We start from the raw sequence: 19,913 nt of genomic DNA on the forward strand, positions 1-19,913 counted from the left end.
TGCTTTACAACTAAAAGAATAAAGAGTAAACAAAATATACAATATGCTCAAATTTAAAATGTTGATGTCACAAAGTATAAAACTATTAATACATACACATCAAATTAAAAATAGGGGTTAAAGAATTCCAACACAGAACCGCCGTAGCCATTGAATTACATAAGCTATCTTCTTTCTTCCCATTTGAATTTTATGTGTACTAATTTAGAGCTTGAATATGATTATTTAGGTCTCAATTTATATAACTGTTGCAGCCAAACAAAAAACAACACATGTAGAAAAATAAATTGAATTATATTTGAGTTTTAAAATATACCTAGTTTTATATTACTAGATTTCATATTACAATAAAGGAGTACAATGGCGGCGGAAGGAGAAAACTAATTAAAAGGAAACAATTTATATAGTACTCCCTCCGTCCGCTATTAGAAGTCTCATTTATGGGCGGCACGAGTTTTAAGAAATGTTAAAAAAAAGTGGGTGGAAAAAAGTTAGTGGAATAATGGTCTCACTTGTATATATTAGTTTTAAATGAAATGTGAGAGAAATGAGTTAGTAGAAGATGAGACCCTATTACCAGGTAAAAGTGAATCGAGACTCCTATTCGTGGACTCTAAATTATAATTAATGTGAAATTACTAAAATACCCCTAGTTTTTTTTAAATATTAGTGGGGGAACTATGGGCCCCCTTGGCCCGCCCACCCACCCACCCTCCGCCCCTGGTATAATACTACTAAATGCTCGAACTATAAATGCAGTTTATAGTATAAACAACAAAAAAAAAAAAAAAAAAAAAAAAAAAAAAAGGTAATGAAAACAATAACACAAATAGTAGTAGTAGACTAGTAGTGGTGAACTAGTGATTTCCATGTAACTCTAAATCAAGAAAGCAGTTCCAAAATAATCTCAAATTAAACACATATGGTGTTCATTGTAAACATAAAATGCGAATCACGTATATTTTGTTCATTGTTTACCGTATACCGTCTACTCAATTACTCCATCCGTCCGCCATTAAATGTTTCATTTTTCTTTTTTTATTCGTTCGCCAATAAATGTCTCATTTCACTTTTATTATATATAGCAAGTGAACCCTACATTCTACTAGCTCATTTACTCACATTTTATTATAAAATTAATATATAAAAGTAAACCCCACATTCCACTAGCTTTTCTATCCACTTTACTATATAAAATTAAACAATTTTTTAAAATTCGTGTCAGTCAAATATGAGACATTTATTCATGGATGGAGGAAGTATAAACAAAATTAAATTAAACAAATTTAAAACTAAAGCTTTAAAGCTTTAAACTGTACCCAGTCAACAGTTATCTAGAACTAGAATTGATAGACCGCGTGAGTCACATTGGCGCAAATCATTGAAATGCAATAATTGCATGTCGTCATCACTAATCGTATACCTACTGACTTCAGCTTCGACGTCATCACCAAGGTAGTCTTCTAACAATAAAACATTTGAATTCAAAAGAGAGCATACAGTTTTTATGGGAGTATAAAACTAATATAGTTACTTTTAGAAATGTGCAAGTAGGAGTGAGATTATACACTTCTCACTTTCTTTGATAGTGTATATGGATTCAAATACTATCAACTATACATTGCTCCAACATCATATTGAAAAATAGTACTCCCTCCGTTTCGCTATAGTTGACGCGAAATTTTTCGGCATGAAGTTTTAGAAATGAAGATTGAATGTGTTAAATAAGATAAAGAAGTAAGAGAGAGGAAAAGATAGAGAGAATAAAGTATAAAGTGAATAAAGTAGAGAGAATAAAGTAAGAGAGAGTACTCTTTGTACTCCCTCCGTCCTTTTATAGTAGAGATACTTTTTTTCATTTCAGTACGGGATTTAAGAACTTTTTTTTAAATGAGTTAAGTAAAAGAAAAATAAAGTAGAAAGATAAAAGATAAAGAAATGAAGAAAGAGTAAAGTAGTAGTAAGAGAAAGTAAAGTAATTTTTGTAAAAAAAAAAGAAATGATTCAATGATACGGACCCGAAACAGCCAGGCGCCGTTGGCAAGGAGTTGAGCGCTCAGCAGGAGATGGGGCGCGAGGAAGTTTCCGATCCGCCGGAGATGCCGCCGTCGATCGAGACAACGAAGGGGAAGAGGAACGTTCGCCCACCCGAAAGATTGGGCGAGTACGTTCCCAGATAGATATCAGATTCTTTTAGTTATTTTGAGTCTTTTTATTATTTTTGCTTTATTTCTTTCCTTTTGAATATTAGTATTTTTGGTATTTATTTTTGGATATGTGTTGAGCAAGTTATAAGCTCCGTTTCGGGTTTTCTTTGTTGATTCTTTCCCGAGCATTTGTACGTATTTCACGATCATGAATAAAATTACTAATTGCCCACAAATCTTGCAATCAATCGACAACCCTAGTTTCTCACACTGCCCGACGGAAAACCGCGCACAGCCTGAATTCTAGCTTACCGCCGACCCTACGCTAGGGCGCCGGAAACGCGTGCGATCGCCGGAGATACTTCTTTTTGGATTCGACGACGAAGACGGCGATTATGGTGATCCTCGTCGCCGAAGGTTGGGAGACAGGGGTCCACGCTATCGAAACCCTAATCTTGGGTTCCGCGAAACCCTACCGGAAGGCAGAGGTCGTCGCGACGGGAGAGGGCGGTACGGTGCAGGTTGGGAACAACCAGGGATCCGCCAGTCTCGTTACCCTACTGGCGGGAATTAACAACAATTCAAGCGGTCGGCTTAGTGTTGGGACCCTCCCCAACGTTATCAATCTCATGTTCCGGGTTACGACAAACCACAGCGCGTAAAAATGAACCCACCACGCTTCGACGGAACAGATGCAACCAATTGGGTATCCAGGGTTCAGTACTACTTTGACCATCTCATGATGCCGGACGCTCAGCGCCTACATTATGCGGTAATGCTATTTGACCCGCCGGCATCAGAATGGGTTTTCAATTACTGTGCGAACACGGAGTTCGTCACATGGCAGGATTTCTTGGTGGATGTACGCCATCGTTTTGACAGACAGAGCTTTAAGAACTATTTTGGGTTAATTGCAAAATTGACTCAATCAGGGACGGTCTTGGAATATCACGATACGTTTGAAAAATACCTCAACAGGGTCCAAGGAATACCGGAGTCAGAGTTATTCACCTTGTTCGTCGCAGGACTTAAATCGGATATGCATGAGTGCCTCCGTCTCCACAGACCGGAGTCACTTGCAGAGGCCATGGCATTGGCCCTAGAACTGGCGGATAGTCAAACACACCAGCCCCAGCAAGCCTCAACATACCCGAGGCGCCAATGGCAGGAGGGAGTCCTTAACATTCAATTACAATGGGATAACCCAAAAAGGAATACAACTCGACTACAGAGGAACGGAGGAAGTAGTACAATATTCGTATTGAAATACTTTCATATTGATGTTTCGGTTGATTGAAGATTGTGGTTAGTGAAGATAAAATTTTTATGTGCATCAATTTTTAGACAAGATCTACTATAAGTTAGTTTCAATACGCGGAATGTGATCAAATGCAAACTCTAAATATTGTACAAATTCCAAATTATGAACTGGGACGCTAGAAAATATCAACAGATGATAAAATAATAGTAACAAAAAATGTCAATACAATGTCAACGGATGATGCTGTGTTGAAATTGTGTTGAAATCTTGAAATTTTACACTGTGTTGACATTGTGTTGATACTGTGTTGAAAAGTTTGGAATTTGTACAATATATGAGTATGCATTTTATTACTACCCTTCGATGAGCTATATAGTATCGGCCCATCCCTATGTACAAAACATGGCGGAGCCTTGCACGTGACAAAAAAACAGGGAGAAGTATTATTCTCCCTTCAAAATATGTGTTTATGCATGTTTTGTTTAATGAGGGATCACATAATATAACACAAAATTTTAATCTGACTCATAAAACATAACAAAAGTAGCTACTTTTAGAACGAAAATGAAGCTACCCATAGAGAATTTAGTATATATAAAGTTATTATGAGTCCAGTCCACTTCAAAATTGCTACTGAAAATGCCTTCTTTTAGAAGTATCAAACTCTCATCACATTCATACTCCTCGCCGCCTTGCCCTGAGGAGCCAAGTGCCCCTCCTCCTCCACCCCCACCTCCCCGCGCACCTTGTTCACCTTGCCAACACAAAAATCACACTCATCCACCACCCGGCTCGGCCCCTCCACCCCCACCACCACCAACAACCACTACTCCTCCACCTCCAACACCACCACCACCAGCCACTACTCCTGCACCTCCACCAACAACTGCTACTCCTCCAGCTTCACCCCCACCACCAAGGGCAAGTCCACTTCCATTTTATAATCCAGCAGCAGCCATAGCTCCGCCGCCATATTTTCTACAATCCCCAACTTCACAACAGTCCATAGCTCCTTTGTCGGCTGCAGGGAACCAACACCAACCCCAATTGGTTGGTATCTCTTTAGGTGGCTTGTTCTTTCTCTCCTTCTTGGCACTTGGCATCAATTACATCTTCGGCAAGAAATTCTTTGTCTCCGCAACCGCTGGCACCACCAGCGCTCTACCACCCCCCATAAATGACGCCGCCACTGTTGCCACCATGACCGCCACCCAACCACTCATGCCAACTACTGTCACTCACCCACCTTCTAACGGTATGCTCATTTTTCAACTTCCTCTACAATTATTACTCTCTTTTTGTCCCTTTTGTTCGCTCCAAATAAATTACTAACTCGTGATATTATTCTTAAAAACAAATACACTTTGCCCAAGATACTAGTATAGTAGAAGAATATTTTCAATGATCTTAAAAATCATAAATTTTTTAATGTGTTTGGACCATAAATTCTACGTGACTTGGTCTAAATTATACATGAAGCAATATCTTTTCGATGCAACAATTCTTAAATTCAACATTGAACAATAGGACACCCCTTACTCTCTTCCACTTTCTATATCTCGCCTATTTATTCATCTTCAGTGAATAATACTTCAGAAATTTTCACATCCTATTATTTTACCGATTCTTTATATTAAAAAGGGATATTGGCATCTAATATCACGAAACTTTCAAAAAGTTGGGTTTTTCCCACGAACTTTAAAATTAGCAAATAATATCACGAACTTTACTTTGGGTTTGTTTTTTCCCACAAATGAAAAAATTCATGTTATTTTAATAGATTGAAGAACGATTTTTGAAGGTGTGCTTCAAGAAAAACTATCTTCAAATATTGAAAAACTTGAAATTTTCAAAATTGTTGTCGAGAAATTACGCAAAAAAAACTAATATCATAGTATTATTTGTGAGAATTTTTTCATTCGTGGGAAAAAACAAACAAGTGGTAAAGTTCGTGATATTATTTGCCAATTTTAAAGTTCGTGGGAAAAATCCAACTTTTTGAAAATTTCGTGATATTAGATGCCAATATCTATATTAAAAATAGTATTTCTTTGTTAAAAAATATAGTCTCATTTTTTCATCATCATCTGTCAATTAAAATTTAATTTATTAGAAATATAAAGTTATTTTTTTTATATTTACTAGTTAAGCGTTAAAATTTTGACATCCACTATATAATTAGACTATTTATTTTGAACGGATAGGGTATAAGATGGATTATCTATCAACAGCTTGAAGTCTCATGTTATTCAAAGTAATTATTGATTCTCCTGTAAAATGCTACACCTTTCATTTTCTTATTCAGATAACATTTATGCGGACTTGCTATGGGCATGGGCCTACATGTTTTATCAATAAAGTAACCTTTTACCTCCATATTTGTTGAAATTTTTCCATATCCATTTTACAAGTGATTAGTTTGTATAAACCAGATTTTCGATAACCTTTCTGTTTTACTAGCTAGTTGATGGGTCATGCACGTGTAGTTAAAGAATATTAGATACACTCCAAACAAAATTTTCATAGAGTATGATTTTTTAAAAATTATGACTCTAAAAATTGCTAGTAGCCTAGCAAGTGATTAATGAAAATTTGTAAGAAAACAAATTTACTACTTAGTACTAGGTACTCACGTAGTCACATACCAAGTCTTTTCCTATTTATAATACTCCATTAAATTTACTAATGTTGAAATAAGTAAAGGATACTATAGGTGATTGATGAACAATTATAAGAAAACACAAATTAATATACTGGTACGTACTCACGCAGTCACAAGCCAATATGAAACTAAATTCACATTAACTGAGTCACTTTTTTTTACACTCTTTTTGGATAAATAATAATTAACAACTTATTTTATACTCTTTTTAGAAAAATAATAATTAATAATTAAAATGGAGAGAGTAAAGTAAGAAAGAGAGTACGAACGAGGAGACTCTTCTCTACATTATTCTCTCTCCAACTTGACTACCTTTCCACTTTAAGTATTTATTACTATTTTTTTTCTAAACGAGTGCGAAAAAGAAATTACTCAAGTAACGTAAGATGGATATAATATAATGGTAGGTACTCTTGCTATCACGTGTCAAGTCGATCTTTCCCAAAACCAATAAATTGCTCGGATATAATCACATTTTTCTTAAATTGTTAACTTGTTAACTTATCAATGCAGTGCATTAAAAATGTCAACACAAATTTGGATTGACATTTTAAATATCAATGTCAGCACAGTGTATTAAAATACTATCAACTAAGTTAAATGTTGACATCAATGTCATCGTGTTGTCATTTTTAATACACTGCATCGATAAATTAACAGAATTAACAACTTAAGAAAGTTAGCAACAGATCACACATCTTTACCCATATATCTAAATTAGTCTCCATTTATTATAAATCTCATTTTTTATTTACAAATACTTCAACTATTTTATCTCATATTTATCTCTTTTGTTTAGCTACTAATATTACGAAGACTAATCTAAAATACGAATGCAGTGACGGATGCACATGCACCTGAACAGAGGCCGACCCAGCAAGAAGATCATCGGAAAGCAGAGCAAGAAGATGAGCAGTCGGAGAAGAAGAAGAGGAAGAAGGTTAAGGCCGACACGGTGGTACAGAGCCTAAAAGAGACGGGGATGCTTCTAACTGCTTTGTTGGCAGCATCTCCATCTCATAAGGATAAAGGAGAGACCTCCTATGCTGTCAACAACACTGATAATGATCAGTTGAAGGAAAATGCCGATGGTGGTAACCCAGACGAAGACGATGGCGATGAAGATGCGGTAGCTAATGATACTCCTGAAATAGAGCATGACAAGACCGTTTCCGGCGACGCCCTGATAGCGGCTGAGAAGCTTGCGCCGTCGACAAAACCACCACGTGGTGGCCGTGGCGCGCAGTCTTCTTCATCGAGATATCCCAAAGATGTCGAGAAATTTCAGACAGATTCATCTCAACAGTATTTTGATGAGAATGATGAAAATGCGGATCAAGGTGGTGGTGAAGAAGAAGGTGATGATAATCTCTCTCAACAACATTTTGTTGAGAATGAGGACAAAGTGGATCAGGAAGGTGGTGTAGAAGAAGGTGATGACAATCTAGATAAACCAAAGGATGATGTTGGCGTCGGTGGTGATGATGATGTTAATAATGGACGGAGGGTTGGCGCGGTTGGGGGCCGAGGAAGAGGTCAAGGACGGGGACAGGGACGAGGAAGGGGAAGGGGAAATTCTAGGAATCGGAAAATAAGTTCCACTCTCAACTTAGTGAACAAAAGTGAGAAGCAAATTTATGAGAAATCGGCGGAGAAGAATGGTGAAGAGACCAAATTGGAAGAGGGGGAGAGACAAGGAACCAGTGGTAATGATATGAACAAGAAGAGTGACGAGGAAGATGACGAGGAGAGTGAAGGTGATGATGAGAAAGACGATAGTTTGGTAGAGGAGTTGGGAGATTTAGACATTTTGGGGTTGGCAAATCTGGGGCCGGGCTTGTTTAAGAGGTGGAGCAGTGTGGTGGAGAAGCTTGTCAAGAGGAACACTCGTTTGGTGTATCAATTGCAAAAAATGATTAATGAGCGTGAAAATAATTCGCCGGCAGATGAGATGCGTCAGGAGCCTTCAGTGAAGAGGAGCGATGTGGCTCCGAGTGGTAAACAGGGGAAAACTATGAGTGGTGCATTGAATGGGAATGATGGGCGTAAGGGAAAGAGGGTGATGACTAGGGTGGCTGATAAGGATATTTCCCGATTCGAAGGTGAGGGTGGGGGTGAGGAAGATGATGCGGAACGTGGTGATGTTGAAGATGTTGAGAAAGAAGAGTACCCAACCGAATGTGGCGAGGTTGAAACGGTGAGCCCCATCCCTGATGATGAAGAAGAGGTAGAAAAGACGAATGATGAAGATGTAGCCAAGGAAAGGATGCGTGATGAAGATGAAGGCAAGGCAACTATAAAAGAGATGCGTCCGGTGGATCATGAGTCATTCGTGAAGAAGAATAAGAAGCCGGGGCAGCGTGGAGTGAAAGCAGTGAGTGGGAAGGAGCAAGAAATGAAGTTGGGGAAGGATGATAATGTATTATCATTACTTGGGGGGAGTGATGAGGCTAATAGTAGAGAGCGTGATCAACTCAATGTTGCCGGTGTGTTTGATGGTGATGATGAAACAAATGAGCAGGAAGAAATGATGAATGATGAAGAGGGTGGAGAAGGAGAAGGAGAAGAAGAAGGTGGTGGTGGTGGTGCTGCTGCTGATGAAAAAGGAGTCGAGCAAGGAATGGAGAAAATGCCTCCGGTGAATTATGATTTGTTGAGCAAAAATAGGAAGGCCAAAAAGAAAAAGGCGAAAAAAATGAGTGGGAAGGAGCAAGAAATGAGATTGGTCAATGAGAATGATCCATTATCGTTACTAAAGGGGAGAGATGAGCCAAATAATAGAAAGCGTGATCAACTCAATGTTGCAGGTGTGTTTGATAATGATGAGGGTACAAATGAGCAAGTAGAAGAAGATTATGCCATGGGGGATCATGAGGAGGAGGAACTGCCTAATTATGAGTCTTTAATCGATCCTAAGAATATAAAGGCAATGAGTAGTGTGTATCCGAAGAGTGATATGCCTCAGAATATAAAGCTAGGAAGAAAGCAACAGGCGAAAACAACGAGCTCTGCACTTAGTACTGTTAGTCATGGAATGGCCGCCTTGAAAGAAACGGGTGATTATAGTCATGGCCAAGTAACGTTGAGCTCAATTATTGGAACTTATGAGCACAAGACAGGGGAGAATGCCCGCCATAGTCCTAAAACCGTGCGCAGGAGCAACATCACTTCCAAAAGAGGCGCAGATGTTGCTAGGCATGAGACCGTGGATGCAGCTGATGAGGATGTCGAGCAGGAGAAGAACACGGTTGATGATACAGGTATGTCTAGATTCGCAGATCCTGGTGAGGGTGAAGAAGATGATGAATCAAGAAAGGTGGAAAGTGGTGACGTTGAAGAGGACGGGAAAGATGAAAACCTAACAGAGGCAAAGAATATGGTGGCTGGAAGGCATGCTCCACTTGGTCCGGTAGATGAGAGGTTGTCGGATGAGTATAGCAATAAGGAGAATAAGGGAGTTGGAAAACTTTATCCTAAAACTCGGTCTCAAGGAGATATCAGTGCCGTTGGTGCGTTGGTGAAGATGGGAGTTGATGATTATGATTTGTTAGAGAAGGGGATTGAAGAAGAGGTAAATGAAGATGAAGCCGACGAAGAAAAGCTGAATTTGGCAGCAGGCCTACAAGTGATTCCTGCGGTGGATCATGTGTCGTTGGAAAAGAAGAAAATGATGCCCGGGGTAAAAGCAATTAGTGGTATGTTTGATGAAGCCACTAAAAAGAAAAATCTAAGTAAAAGTAGAAGAGGTCAAGGCGAGCAGGCTAAGGAAGGGATGGGTGGTGCTTTAGTCAACAAGGTAGTTGATAACAAGAATATGATCATATCCATGGCTGAGGAGAACCAGACAGGGAATGAGAAAAGTTGTGATCTGGTAGAAAGGTTGAATGATGAAGAGAACGAAGAAACCGAGCATGGAATGGGGGAGATGCCTTTTGATTCGTTGAGTGCTTTGGCGAAGAATATAGAGGACGGAAAGCAGCAACACTTACAAGAGAGGTGCAACAAGACTGTGAAGAATGGCCGCAAGCACGCTAAAGATGGGCGAGGGAGCAGCATCAGTAACAAGAAAGGGGCAGCTCAGCCTCAGTGTGAAGATCATATTGGTGACAAATTACAACCACCGAATACCGAAGGTGATTCTGCTAAGGATGAGCAGGATGTTGGTGCTGATGCTGCTGCTGAATATGACACAACGGAAGCTGCGGCCGATGATGATGATGGTGCTGGGCAGTGTGGTACTACTACCCAAGAGGATTCCCTATATAGTGTGCAAGCCTAGTTTACTTATGTTGATTGCACTTTTTTCTCATGTATTGTGTGGTTTTAAATAGTGTGCTATGTATTGGATTGCAGGTCTTATGTTTATTTTCCCACTACTTAGGTGGTGTGGGACTTTTGTTTAACAAAAATAAAGAGTTGGCATTTTAATACTTAAAGATACAGAGCCGGCTCCATCAACGTATAGAGTATACAAAAGTATGATCCACATTCTACTAACTTTTTCAACTCACTTTTCATTATATTTTTTAAGACTCATGTCGGGTCAAAGTGTTTCTTATAATGGAAAATGGAGGGAGTACATTGTAAACCATCAGTATATACATACATAAATAAAATGGTAATTAATCTTGAAAAACCATGAATTTTGGTCGAATTTTGGCATGTCCTATAACTTTCAAAATCAATTGTAAAAATCACGAAGTTTAACATTTTTCTTAATTTTTCCAAATATTTCGGTCACCTATTGTTGATGTAGTGCACTTGTGTGTTGAGACAATAATAAAAGTGATCGGCGCATCTGAAGTTCTTGTCCAAGAAGAATATTTTGATATCACATTATATACAATTTCATCTGAATTAGACAATTTCATCTGAATTAACGTAATGGGAAAATTGAGAATAAAGTTACTACTACTAAAATTCATGACTTTTAAAGTAATTTCAAAAGTTGCCGAATTTGTGATTATTTCGGCATTAGAGCATCTCCAAGAGGGAAAGGTATATTGAGAATGTATATTTCTCATTTACCTTTTCAAAAAGGTTATTATACCTACTTAAAAAGTATTTCCTCCGTCCCCAATTAAGAGTCACACTTTTTCATTTTGATTCGTTCCCAATTAAGAGTCACACTTCATTTTTACCATAAATAGTAAGTAGGTCTCACATTTCACTAACTCAATTCACTCACATTTTATTATAAAATCAATATAAAAAATGGGTCTCTCCATCCCACTAACTTTTTTAACCAACTTTTCTTTACATTTCTAAAAACTCGTGCCCGGTCAAAGTGTGACTCTTAATCGGAGACGGAGGGAGTAATAGACTCCAAGGAAAGAAGGTAAATTGAAAAGACAAAATAATAACTAATTTTTTTTTATCTTTTCTATCAATAAGAGGTAACGAAACATTCTCAAAATGAAAGAAGGTATAATACCTCCTCAAATACTCTTTTCATTGAAGCATGAAATTTTATGAAGAAAAGATAAATATAATAGTTATTTCTCTTTAGCACTCCATTTACCATTTCCCTCGGAGACGCTCTTACATAAAATATGTATTTTTTCTTTTTCAATATGTTCAAATATATCTTTGCATTTCTACGTCTTGCTATTTGCTTCTAGTTTATACATAAGATAGATGTAAGTAGAACACGCATACATATGAGAGGATCTATTGGAAACGTAATTGGTCTAAAATTAGAGATTGGAGATAGAAATTCAGTATACTCCTTTTTCTTCAAAATCATTAAATAACATTATTTAATACAACATACGAAAAGGTCAAATCAAAAACTTTGACGCAAGTGTAAGCTTGGGTAATTAAGGAAAGCGTGTACGCACTTGTATAGTGTGTAGAGGGAATAAATGCTCATCCATACGTGCAAAGTAAACACCTACACTTCCAGAAAATCACTACTTCCCCCCACCGCCATTGCCACGTCACCACCCCCTCCCTTTCCTTATATAAACCCCCATCCCTCCCCCAAAAGTTCAAACTCAAACTTGACACGCACGCTCATCACGCACTTTTCCTTCTCACAAATTCACTTTTCTCTCTCTCTCTCTAATTTCACTGTTTCACACACACACACACACAAATTCGATCGACGATGCCTCCCGAAGCTCAGAATCCAGCGGGGCCGCCGCATCGCCGCCGCCTCAACGAATACAGCTACGATTCATCTACGAAAGCGAAGCGCTCCAAGCGCGTCTCCGACGACGAGTACCTCGCCGGCTGTCTCGTCGCGCTCCGGAGCGGCGGCGAGGCCTCTTCCTCCCCCGCCGCGGCGGCGAAATCGCCTCGGATCTACAATTGCAGCGTCTGCGGCAAGGGATTCTCCTCGCACCAGGCTCTCGGCGGCCACAAAGCGAGCCACCGCAACAAGCCGGCGGAGAAGAAACCGTCGAATTCGACGTCCACCGCCACCACCGCCGACGACGATTCAATCGCTGGTCCCCACAGGCTTCACAACTGCTCCACGTGCGGGAGGAGCTTCCCCAGCGGCCAAGCCCTGGGCGGCCACATGCGGAAGCATTACGGCGGCGTAATCGGCGGATCTAAAAGCGGCGTGAACTCTTCTGACGGTGGTAACGGTGACGGATTCAGCGTTGTCACGTCATCCTCCGGCGGTGGCGGGACCAACTCCTCCTACGGCGACGGCGACGTCACTCGGAATTGGGAATTGAATTGGATATCCGAAGAAGGACTTGATTTAACGCTTAGGTTGTAGAGTTCCTTTTTTTAGGGATTTTTTCGCCCCTCACAATTTAATCTCTTTGTAGCACTATAGAGATTGGTATAGTTATGTTGTTTATAATTAAATATTTCCTAATTGTGGTTTATTTTCTAGATTATGTTGCCTTTTTAAACATATTGATATATACATAAAATTTTCCTACTATCGAATCCATATCTACGGCTACAATAGGTTCAGATTTTCGCAATCTAGGGGATTAAAGTAGATTTCAATTTTGTTATTATTACAAACAAACCCTCGCGCCCTAGTTTAAAACGGTTGAGACAGAATCTTCAATAAATAATTTTTGTAATATCTACTACTAAGTATCAACTAATTTGACTTAACCAGTCGATTTTATATATACAAAATAAAGAATTTTTGGCATTCTTCTTTAGTTCCATATTTCTCAAAGTGACTCGTGACATTACTCTTTTTGTCTAGTTTAAGGAATAATAACAAACACCCACAATTATAAATGTTCCCTTTACATACGTGATTTTATAATTCAATTGATTTCTTATGTGCAAGGATTCAAGAATCGGTTTTCCCGGCGCACGTAATTTGCATTTCCTTCAAAACGATCGAGGTTTGTGAGATTCTGTTAAAATTCAACTGCGACAAGAAAAAATCGAAATCAATCTCTAATATTAAATGTAACTTATGATATTGCTTTGCTTAGTTGGTTGACTTCAATACAGTTGGATTGATTAATGAACAAAATTTTTACTCTAAACCAATATCAATGGCATTGATTATAGGGCGCTGTTAAATAGGTTGCGCCTGCAAAAGTCTCAAATGATTAATTCTTATAAAATACTCCAAAAGAATTTGTTAATACATCTATTAAAAAGGTAATCAACTTATAGTATAGAGTCAAGTAATTTTTTATTTAAATTTTGAACTTTACATTGAACTCATAAAATAACAACATTTAACGTATAACTTATAAAATAACAGCACTCAACGTATAAAGTAATCGTTGTTTTGCAAATATGTAAATTTTGTGTTTTCTTTAATATGCAAATCAAATACTATACGATTCAATATAGAGGTACCTATCCTTTTAAACTATGAAACAGAGGTACGCGTATATTATATTAAAGTAATTTAATATTGTCCAGCTTTATACACACCACAAATGAAGGTACAAATGAAGGTGTAGATGAATATAAACGCATGTTTTATGGGTTGAAATATATTTTGAAATTTTAATTAAATATTGACTAAAAACGATGAGAACCTCTCCAAATTAAAAAAGAGTAATTTAATAGAGTTGATACAATGAAAAGCTGTGCCTTATCCAGAAAGACACCTAAGTTTCATGAACGGGAATGCGTAGCCACGTGTGTAATGATTGGTCATAAATATCCTTCCACTCGTTTTCTAGAACTTTACGGAACTGTGTTATTCCACTACACTTAAATTACCATAAATGCCCCTCTTAATTCAAACTAGGAGTAAAATATAACGATATGTGACTGACTGACTATTATTATCAAACACATATTCCCTCCGTTATTTCTAAAAAAATTAATTGCTAGTACTGTTAAATGGTACTCCATATTTGGTAGTAGTAGTAGTAGTATGATAGCTACTAAAAATGGAACAAGACCATTAGTATTTTTTTGTATTTTGAGCTAGACTGCTCATACAATTAAAAATAATAGTACTAATGTTAGAAAGATCTGAGTTCATGAATATTAAAATTCTTTATACCACAGAAAATATTTTCTCATGAAGTACGCGACTTAAGAGTTTCTACTCTTTTTTCAAACCATTAATTAAGTTTATATTTCTAAATTAAAAAATGAGTGTAAGTTTTAAAAATAGTGGAGTAGTGTACGACGGGGGTGATTTGGTAATTTAGAAGTGAGCAAGAGTGAAGAAGTGGGTGATAACTAGAAGAAAAGCTCGCCGTAGTTGTGGACACGGCACGTAACGACACGTGTGAGTAGCGATAAAATGAGCGGACACGTGTAGGTTGCATATGCAGTCGGCCGTTTGTTGAGTATCTGGGACACGTCAATGTGGAGTGGAGTGTAACCGGCTACTTACTGACTAACCGACTCGCCACGTATCAGGAAGTGTGTCTTAACCAAACTAAATTTAGCTACCTAATTAATACGAACCGCCACATGTTATTTCTTCACGGACAATCGGATTTATACTAGTATTAATTTGGATATGCTATAGTTTATATAAAATAGTTTGGTCATTTTTGTGATATACTTTGATTCTTTTGACAGATCTTCAGGTTTATGATATGCGTTTTATATTATATCTCGAAGAAAAGCAACACCACACTATTTTTTTTTATTACTGTTGAATCTATATTAATATTGTGTTGATAAGTATTGTGTTTGCGTAGTTTCATGTGATTAATGATCAGTATTAGTATGTTATTGGCATTTAAGGCTATTATTCTTTTTTTCCTATCAATTATAGTTGAGAGGAATAAAATATAAAAATTAAAATTGTATTTTATATGAATACTTAATCAAATCACAATTAATAGTTATGTTATTCTATTTTGGTCTGTAAATAAAAATGAGTGGTTGTCTTTTGTTTTAATAAGTTCCTCTTTTTAATAAGGTCACTACAAAAAACAATAAAATTACCGACGGAATATGTTAATAAGTTTCTCTTTTTAACAAGGTCACTACAAAAAACATAAAAATTACCGACGGAATTTTCCGTCGGTAAATATCTATTTTCCGTCGGTTATTTGCTCACCGACGAAAATTTTCCGGGCGTAAACTTCACGTCGATAATATTTACCGACATAGCACATTCCGTCGGTAATTTTTTCCATCGGATTGCCCAACCGATTTCTACCGTCGGTAAATTTAGTGCAAAATCCGTCGGTAAATACCGATTTCTTTTTCCCACTATTTCCGTCGGTAACTACACCAATTCCGTCGGTAATTAATAAGTATTGTTCACAAATTAATTCAGTAATTTACAGTGTGTCACCTATTTTCATTTATACAGTCAAATCACCTATAATAGCCAAAATAATCCAATAATAGCAACAAACCAATAATAACAGCCAAAATAATGAAGATATGATAGATAAAAGGTATATTAGTTAAACATCACCAAAGTACGGATAAAAAAGGACACATAATAGGGAGTTTATATTAAATATGTATTAAGTCTGTGAAGCATCATCATCAATGAGTCGTGAGAGATGGGATTGTTGGGACATCATGATCCGGTTCATCTTCTCCTCCATTAATATTTATCAAGTCTATGAAGCATCATCATCAATGAGTCGTGAGAAATTGGATTGTTGAGACATCAAGATCCGGTTCATCTTTTCCTCCATCGCTGAATTTTTCACACTTTGCGCATCTAAATATTGTCGAAATTCCCCCCTAATTTCCTCTCTTATTTCTCCTTTTAATTCACCCCTTAAATTTTTTTTTTGAAGAAAAAACAGTAGATTGATTAAAAGTATTCAACGATACAATCCGGAATAAAAGACCACAACATAAAGGGAGGGTACATAAAGGAGTTACGAGCTGAATATGTGCTAACATATTGTTTGATCGACGAACCCAAACAACTACCACATCAGGTCTCTGTAGTAGTAATTGTTGACATTCTGATATGACGACTCCATATTCGGATCAATCGGGTGATGTGTTCATGATGGAGAAGACTACACCTTGTGCATTTGTGTATATGATACCTGGCCCTGGACAGTGTTGAGAAACATACTGAAGCGTAGTACGAATGGCTATCGCTTCAGATACACGGGGAGGCACAATCCCATATTGGCAAGATGAAAACGCATTAAGAAATAAACTGTCGTGCGATAGCAATAAAGAACCTGTGCCGATCATATTGGACTCTGAGAATGTAGCGGCATCCGTGTAACATCGCCAGCTTTCGGATGGTGTTGTTCTAGTGTTGAACTGTGGAGGTTCGCGAGCAGCTATGGGGTCTGCGTGAAGGCATGTTTGTTTTCCACCTTGTGCCATTTGCCATTCTACAAGTGTTTCTCGAGCTTGATCAACAATTACACCGGGTGGAAAATAATTCCCACTCCATACCGCTTGGTTGCGTGCCCACCAAATCCGCCAAGAAATCATAATAAACTCCTCTAACACATGTTTGTTGTTTAACTCCTTGATAGTTTGATAACATTCTACAAATGGAAGTGATAAGCTTGTTCACATTTTCCCCAATGTTGCCACACGGCTCTTGCTTTAAAACAAGTCAATAGGGCATGGTTGAGATCTTCATTCGAGGAGCCGCAACCGCAAATAGTATCAATAGATATGCAGCGTTCTTGTAAGCGACATTTTGTTGGTAACACATTGCGTAACACACGCCATAGAAATTCATGAACTTTTGGGGGAATGTGGAGTTGCCATATCTTCTTCCAGTCAATAACATGGAGTGGTCATAATAACCGGACTTTACCGTGTAAGTGCCACATTTATCGAAGTGTCAAATACATCTATCTGGGATGGTCGGGGAGACAGGGATAGATAGAATGGTAGTGATGTCGCGTTCGCTGAACACATTACAAACTTTATCCAAATCCCATTGTGTTTGAGACTGATCAAGTAAGTCGATGACGCGAAGTATAAAGTTGTTCGCCTGATCAACCTTGAAATCATACTCTCTTGGTAGCCATGGGTCGTGCCAAACACGAATCCTTTCACCATTACCAACTCTCCATCTAAGTCCCGCTTTCAACATAGCAGTAGCCTGATGAATACCTCTTCAGGTGAAACTTGGGTTGTGCCTCAGATTCGCAGATAAAAAATCACCATTGGGAAAATATCTAGCCTTGTAAATGCGGTAAATAAGAGAATTTTCAGAATTTAGTAGCCTCCATCCTTGTTTAGCTAGCATAGCCAAATTAAAGCATCGCAAATTCCTAAAGCCTAAACCACCGTTAGACTTTTTCTCACACATCCTGTCCCATTTCAATCAATTCACTTTTTTACCACCATCATCTTTCGAACCCCACCAAAAGGAATTCATCATCTTCTGTAATTCGTCACAGAGAGAACTTAGAAGCATGAAAACACTCATCACATATGTGGGAATGGCTTGTGCTACAGCTTTTAATAAAATCTCTTTACCAGCTCTTGACAAAAATCTATTTTTCCAATTTTGAATGCGTGCCCACAGTCTATTTCTAATGTGTGCAAAGATAGATCTTTTATTACTTCCGACAAGGGATGGCAATCCTAGATATCGACTATGATCAAGAGGAGTGAATACCTGGAGAATACTTGATAAAATCTCTTTCTGAATCTCGAACACATTTGAACTATAGAAGATGCCAGATTTTGTAAGGTTCACTGCCTGTCCTGAAGCACGTTCATAGGTCTTCAAGATATTCTTGATGGCGAGACATTGTGGTTCTGTAGCCTTGAAGAATAAAAAGGAATCATCTGCAAATAGCAAGTGTGAGACGAAAGGGCTGCCTTGACATATGGAGATTCCCTGGATGATTCCGCGTTGCTCAGCCTCATTTAGCAAGGTAGTTAATCCCTCCGCGCATAGGACATACAGGTATTGCGAAAGTGGATTGCCCTGTCGAACACCTCGTAATGAGAGAACTGGCCCTATCTCATTTCCATTGATAGAGATTGAGTAACGAACATGTCGAACACACATCATAATCATGGTGGTCCATCTACGATCAAATCCGAGGGCTGCCATCATAGCTTCAAGGAAACCCCAATCAATGCGATCATAAGCTTTGCTTATATCAAGTTTTAAAGCAACATTCTCTCCTGCTCTGCTTGAACGATTTTTCATGTGATGGATTAGTTCGAAAGCAACCAGGATATTATCGGTAATCAATCTACCTTTGATGAAAGCGGACTAATTTTCAGAAACTACTTTGGGGAGTAATCTCTTAAGGCGGTTAGCAAGAACTTTTGCAATAATCTTATATACTCCCTCCGTCAATAAAAAATAGATCACTTTTGCCATTTTGGGACGTCCAAAAAAAATAGATCACTTTCTAAATATGGAAAGTTTATCTTTCATACTTTTCCACTTTTTCTTCCCTCTCTCATACTTTACTCAATTTTTCTCCCTATCTCTCTCTTACTTTACCTACCTTTTCTCCTCCTCTCTCTTACTTTACTAATTCTACATTAAAACCTGTGCCATACACAAAGTGATCTATTTTTTGTGGACGGAGGGAGTAAGACCCTGCAGCAACAACCTCATCACCTATCAAATGCCAAAATTTCTGATAGAAAGCAGGATTAAGACCATCAGGACCTGGTGCTTTATCGGGATGCATAGAAAACACAGCTCTTCGAAATTCCTCATGTGTAAACGGGGCAAGTAATTCAGCATTATCATTTGAAGAAACTCGTGGATTAACTAAAGACGTTATGGGCTCAAAATCTGTAACTTCAGCAGTATATAATAGCTGAAAATAATTATTAATAATAGAATGAATACCATCTTTGTTGCGGATTGTTACACCTGAGTCATTTCGCAGCTCTGTAATAGTGTTTCGTCATTTGCGATTATTTGCTGCAAGATGAAAATATTCCGTATTCGCATCTCCTTCTTGAAGCCAAAATTCTTTAGCTCTTTGTTTCCACTGAATTCTTTCTATGTCAAGGATTGTACTCAACTCAGCTCGTAAGTTAGTGTGCTCATCTGTGTTATTGTCTCGACAAACTTCAAGTCTGATCTTTAAATGTTTCTTCTTGATGTTGAGTTTCTTGTTCAGATTGCGTCCCCACTTCTGTAAGGTACTACCCATATGCTGAATTTTGTGAGTAAGTCTGTGATTTGCCTGATTCCACAGTGATACAACCAATTGCCGAAACTCAGGTTGTTTAAACCCAACTATTCTCAAAACGAAAACGCCTCATATGCCATTGTACTGCAACAATATCGGTAGATAGTATGATAGGTGAATGATCAGAAACTGAAGAAACCCCTGTTTTGATTATTGCGTTTTCAAATTTCTCAAACCATTTAGTGTTAGCTACCGCTCTATCAAGTTTCTCACGAACCCAATTAGGTGATCCTCTACTCCTCTCCCATGTATAAGAGTAACCAAGCCATTCTATTTCATGTAAATCACAGTGCTGGAGTGCAGAACGG

General features: G+C 38.0%; 2 protein-coding genes across 2 annotated transcripts; both read left to right on the forward strand.

Moving 5' to 3' along the window:
- Positions 1-4,047: 4,047 nt before the first annotated feature.
- LOC125209227 lies at positions 4,048-10,500 on the forward strand. The gene is made up of 2 exons (XM_048108830.1): positions 4,048-4,663; positions 6,910-10,500. The coding sequence occupies exons 1-2, from the start codon at positions 4,048-4,050 to the stop codon at positions 10,347-10,349; spliced, it is 4,056 nt and encodes a 1,351-aa protein (XP_047964787.1). The 3' UTR covers positions 10,350-10,500.
- A 1,559-nt stretch (positions 10,501-12,059) lies between these two features.
- LOC125212386 (zinc finger protein ZAT10) lies at positions 12,060-12,919 on the forward strand. Its single transcript, XM_048112545.1, has one exon. It carries the CDS (start codon positions 12,180-12,182, stop codon positions 12,798-12,800), a length of 621 nt encoding a protein of 206 aa, XP_047968502.1. The 5' UTR covers positions 12,060-12,179; the 3' UTR covers positions 12,801-12,919.
- The last annotated feature ends 6,994 nt before the right edge of the window (positions 12,920-19,913 follow it).

This window comes from Salvia hispanica, chromosome 3 (assembly GCF_023119035.1).
Source record: "Salvia hispanica cultivar TCC Black 2014 chromosome 3, UniMelb_Shisp_WGS_1.0, whole genome shotgun sequence".
In the NCBI taxonomy this organism is placed as follows: domain Eukaryota; kingdom Viridiplantae; phylum Streptophyta; class Magnoliopsida; order Lamiales; family Lamiaceae; genus Salvia; species Salvia hispanica.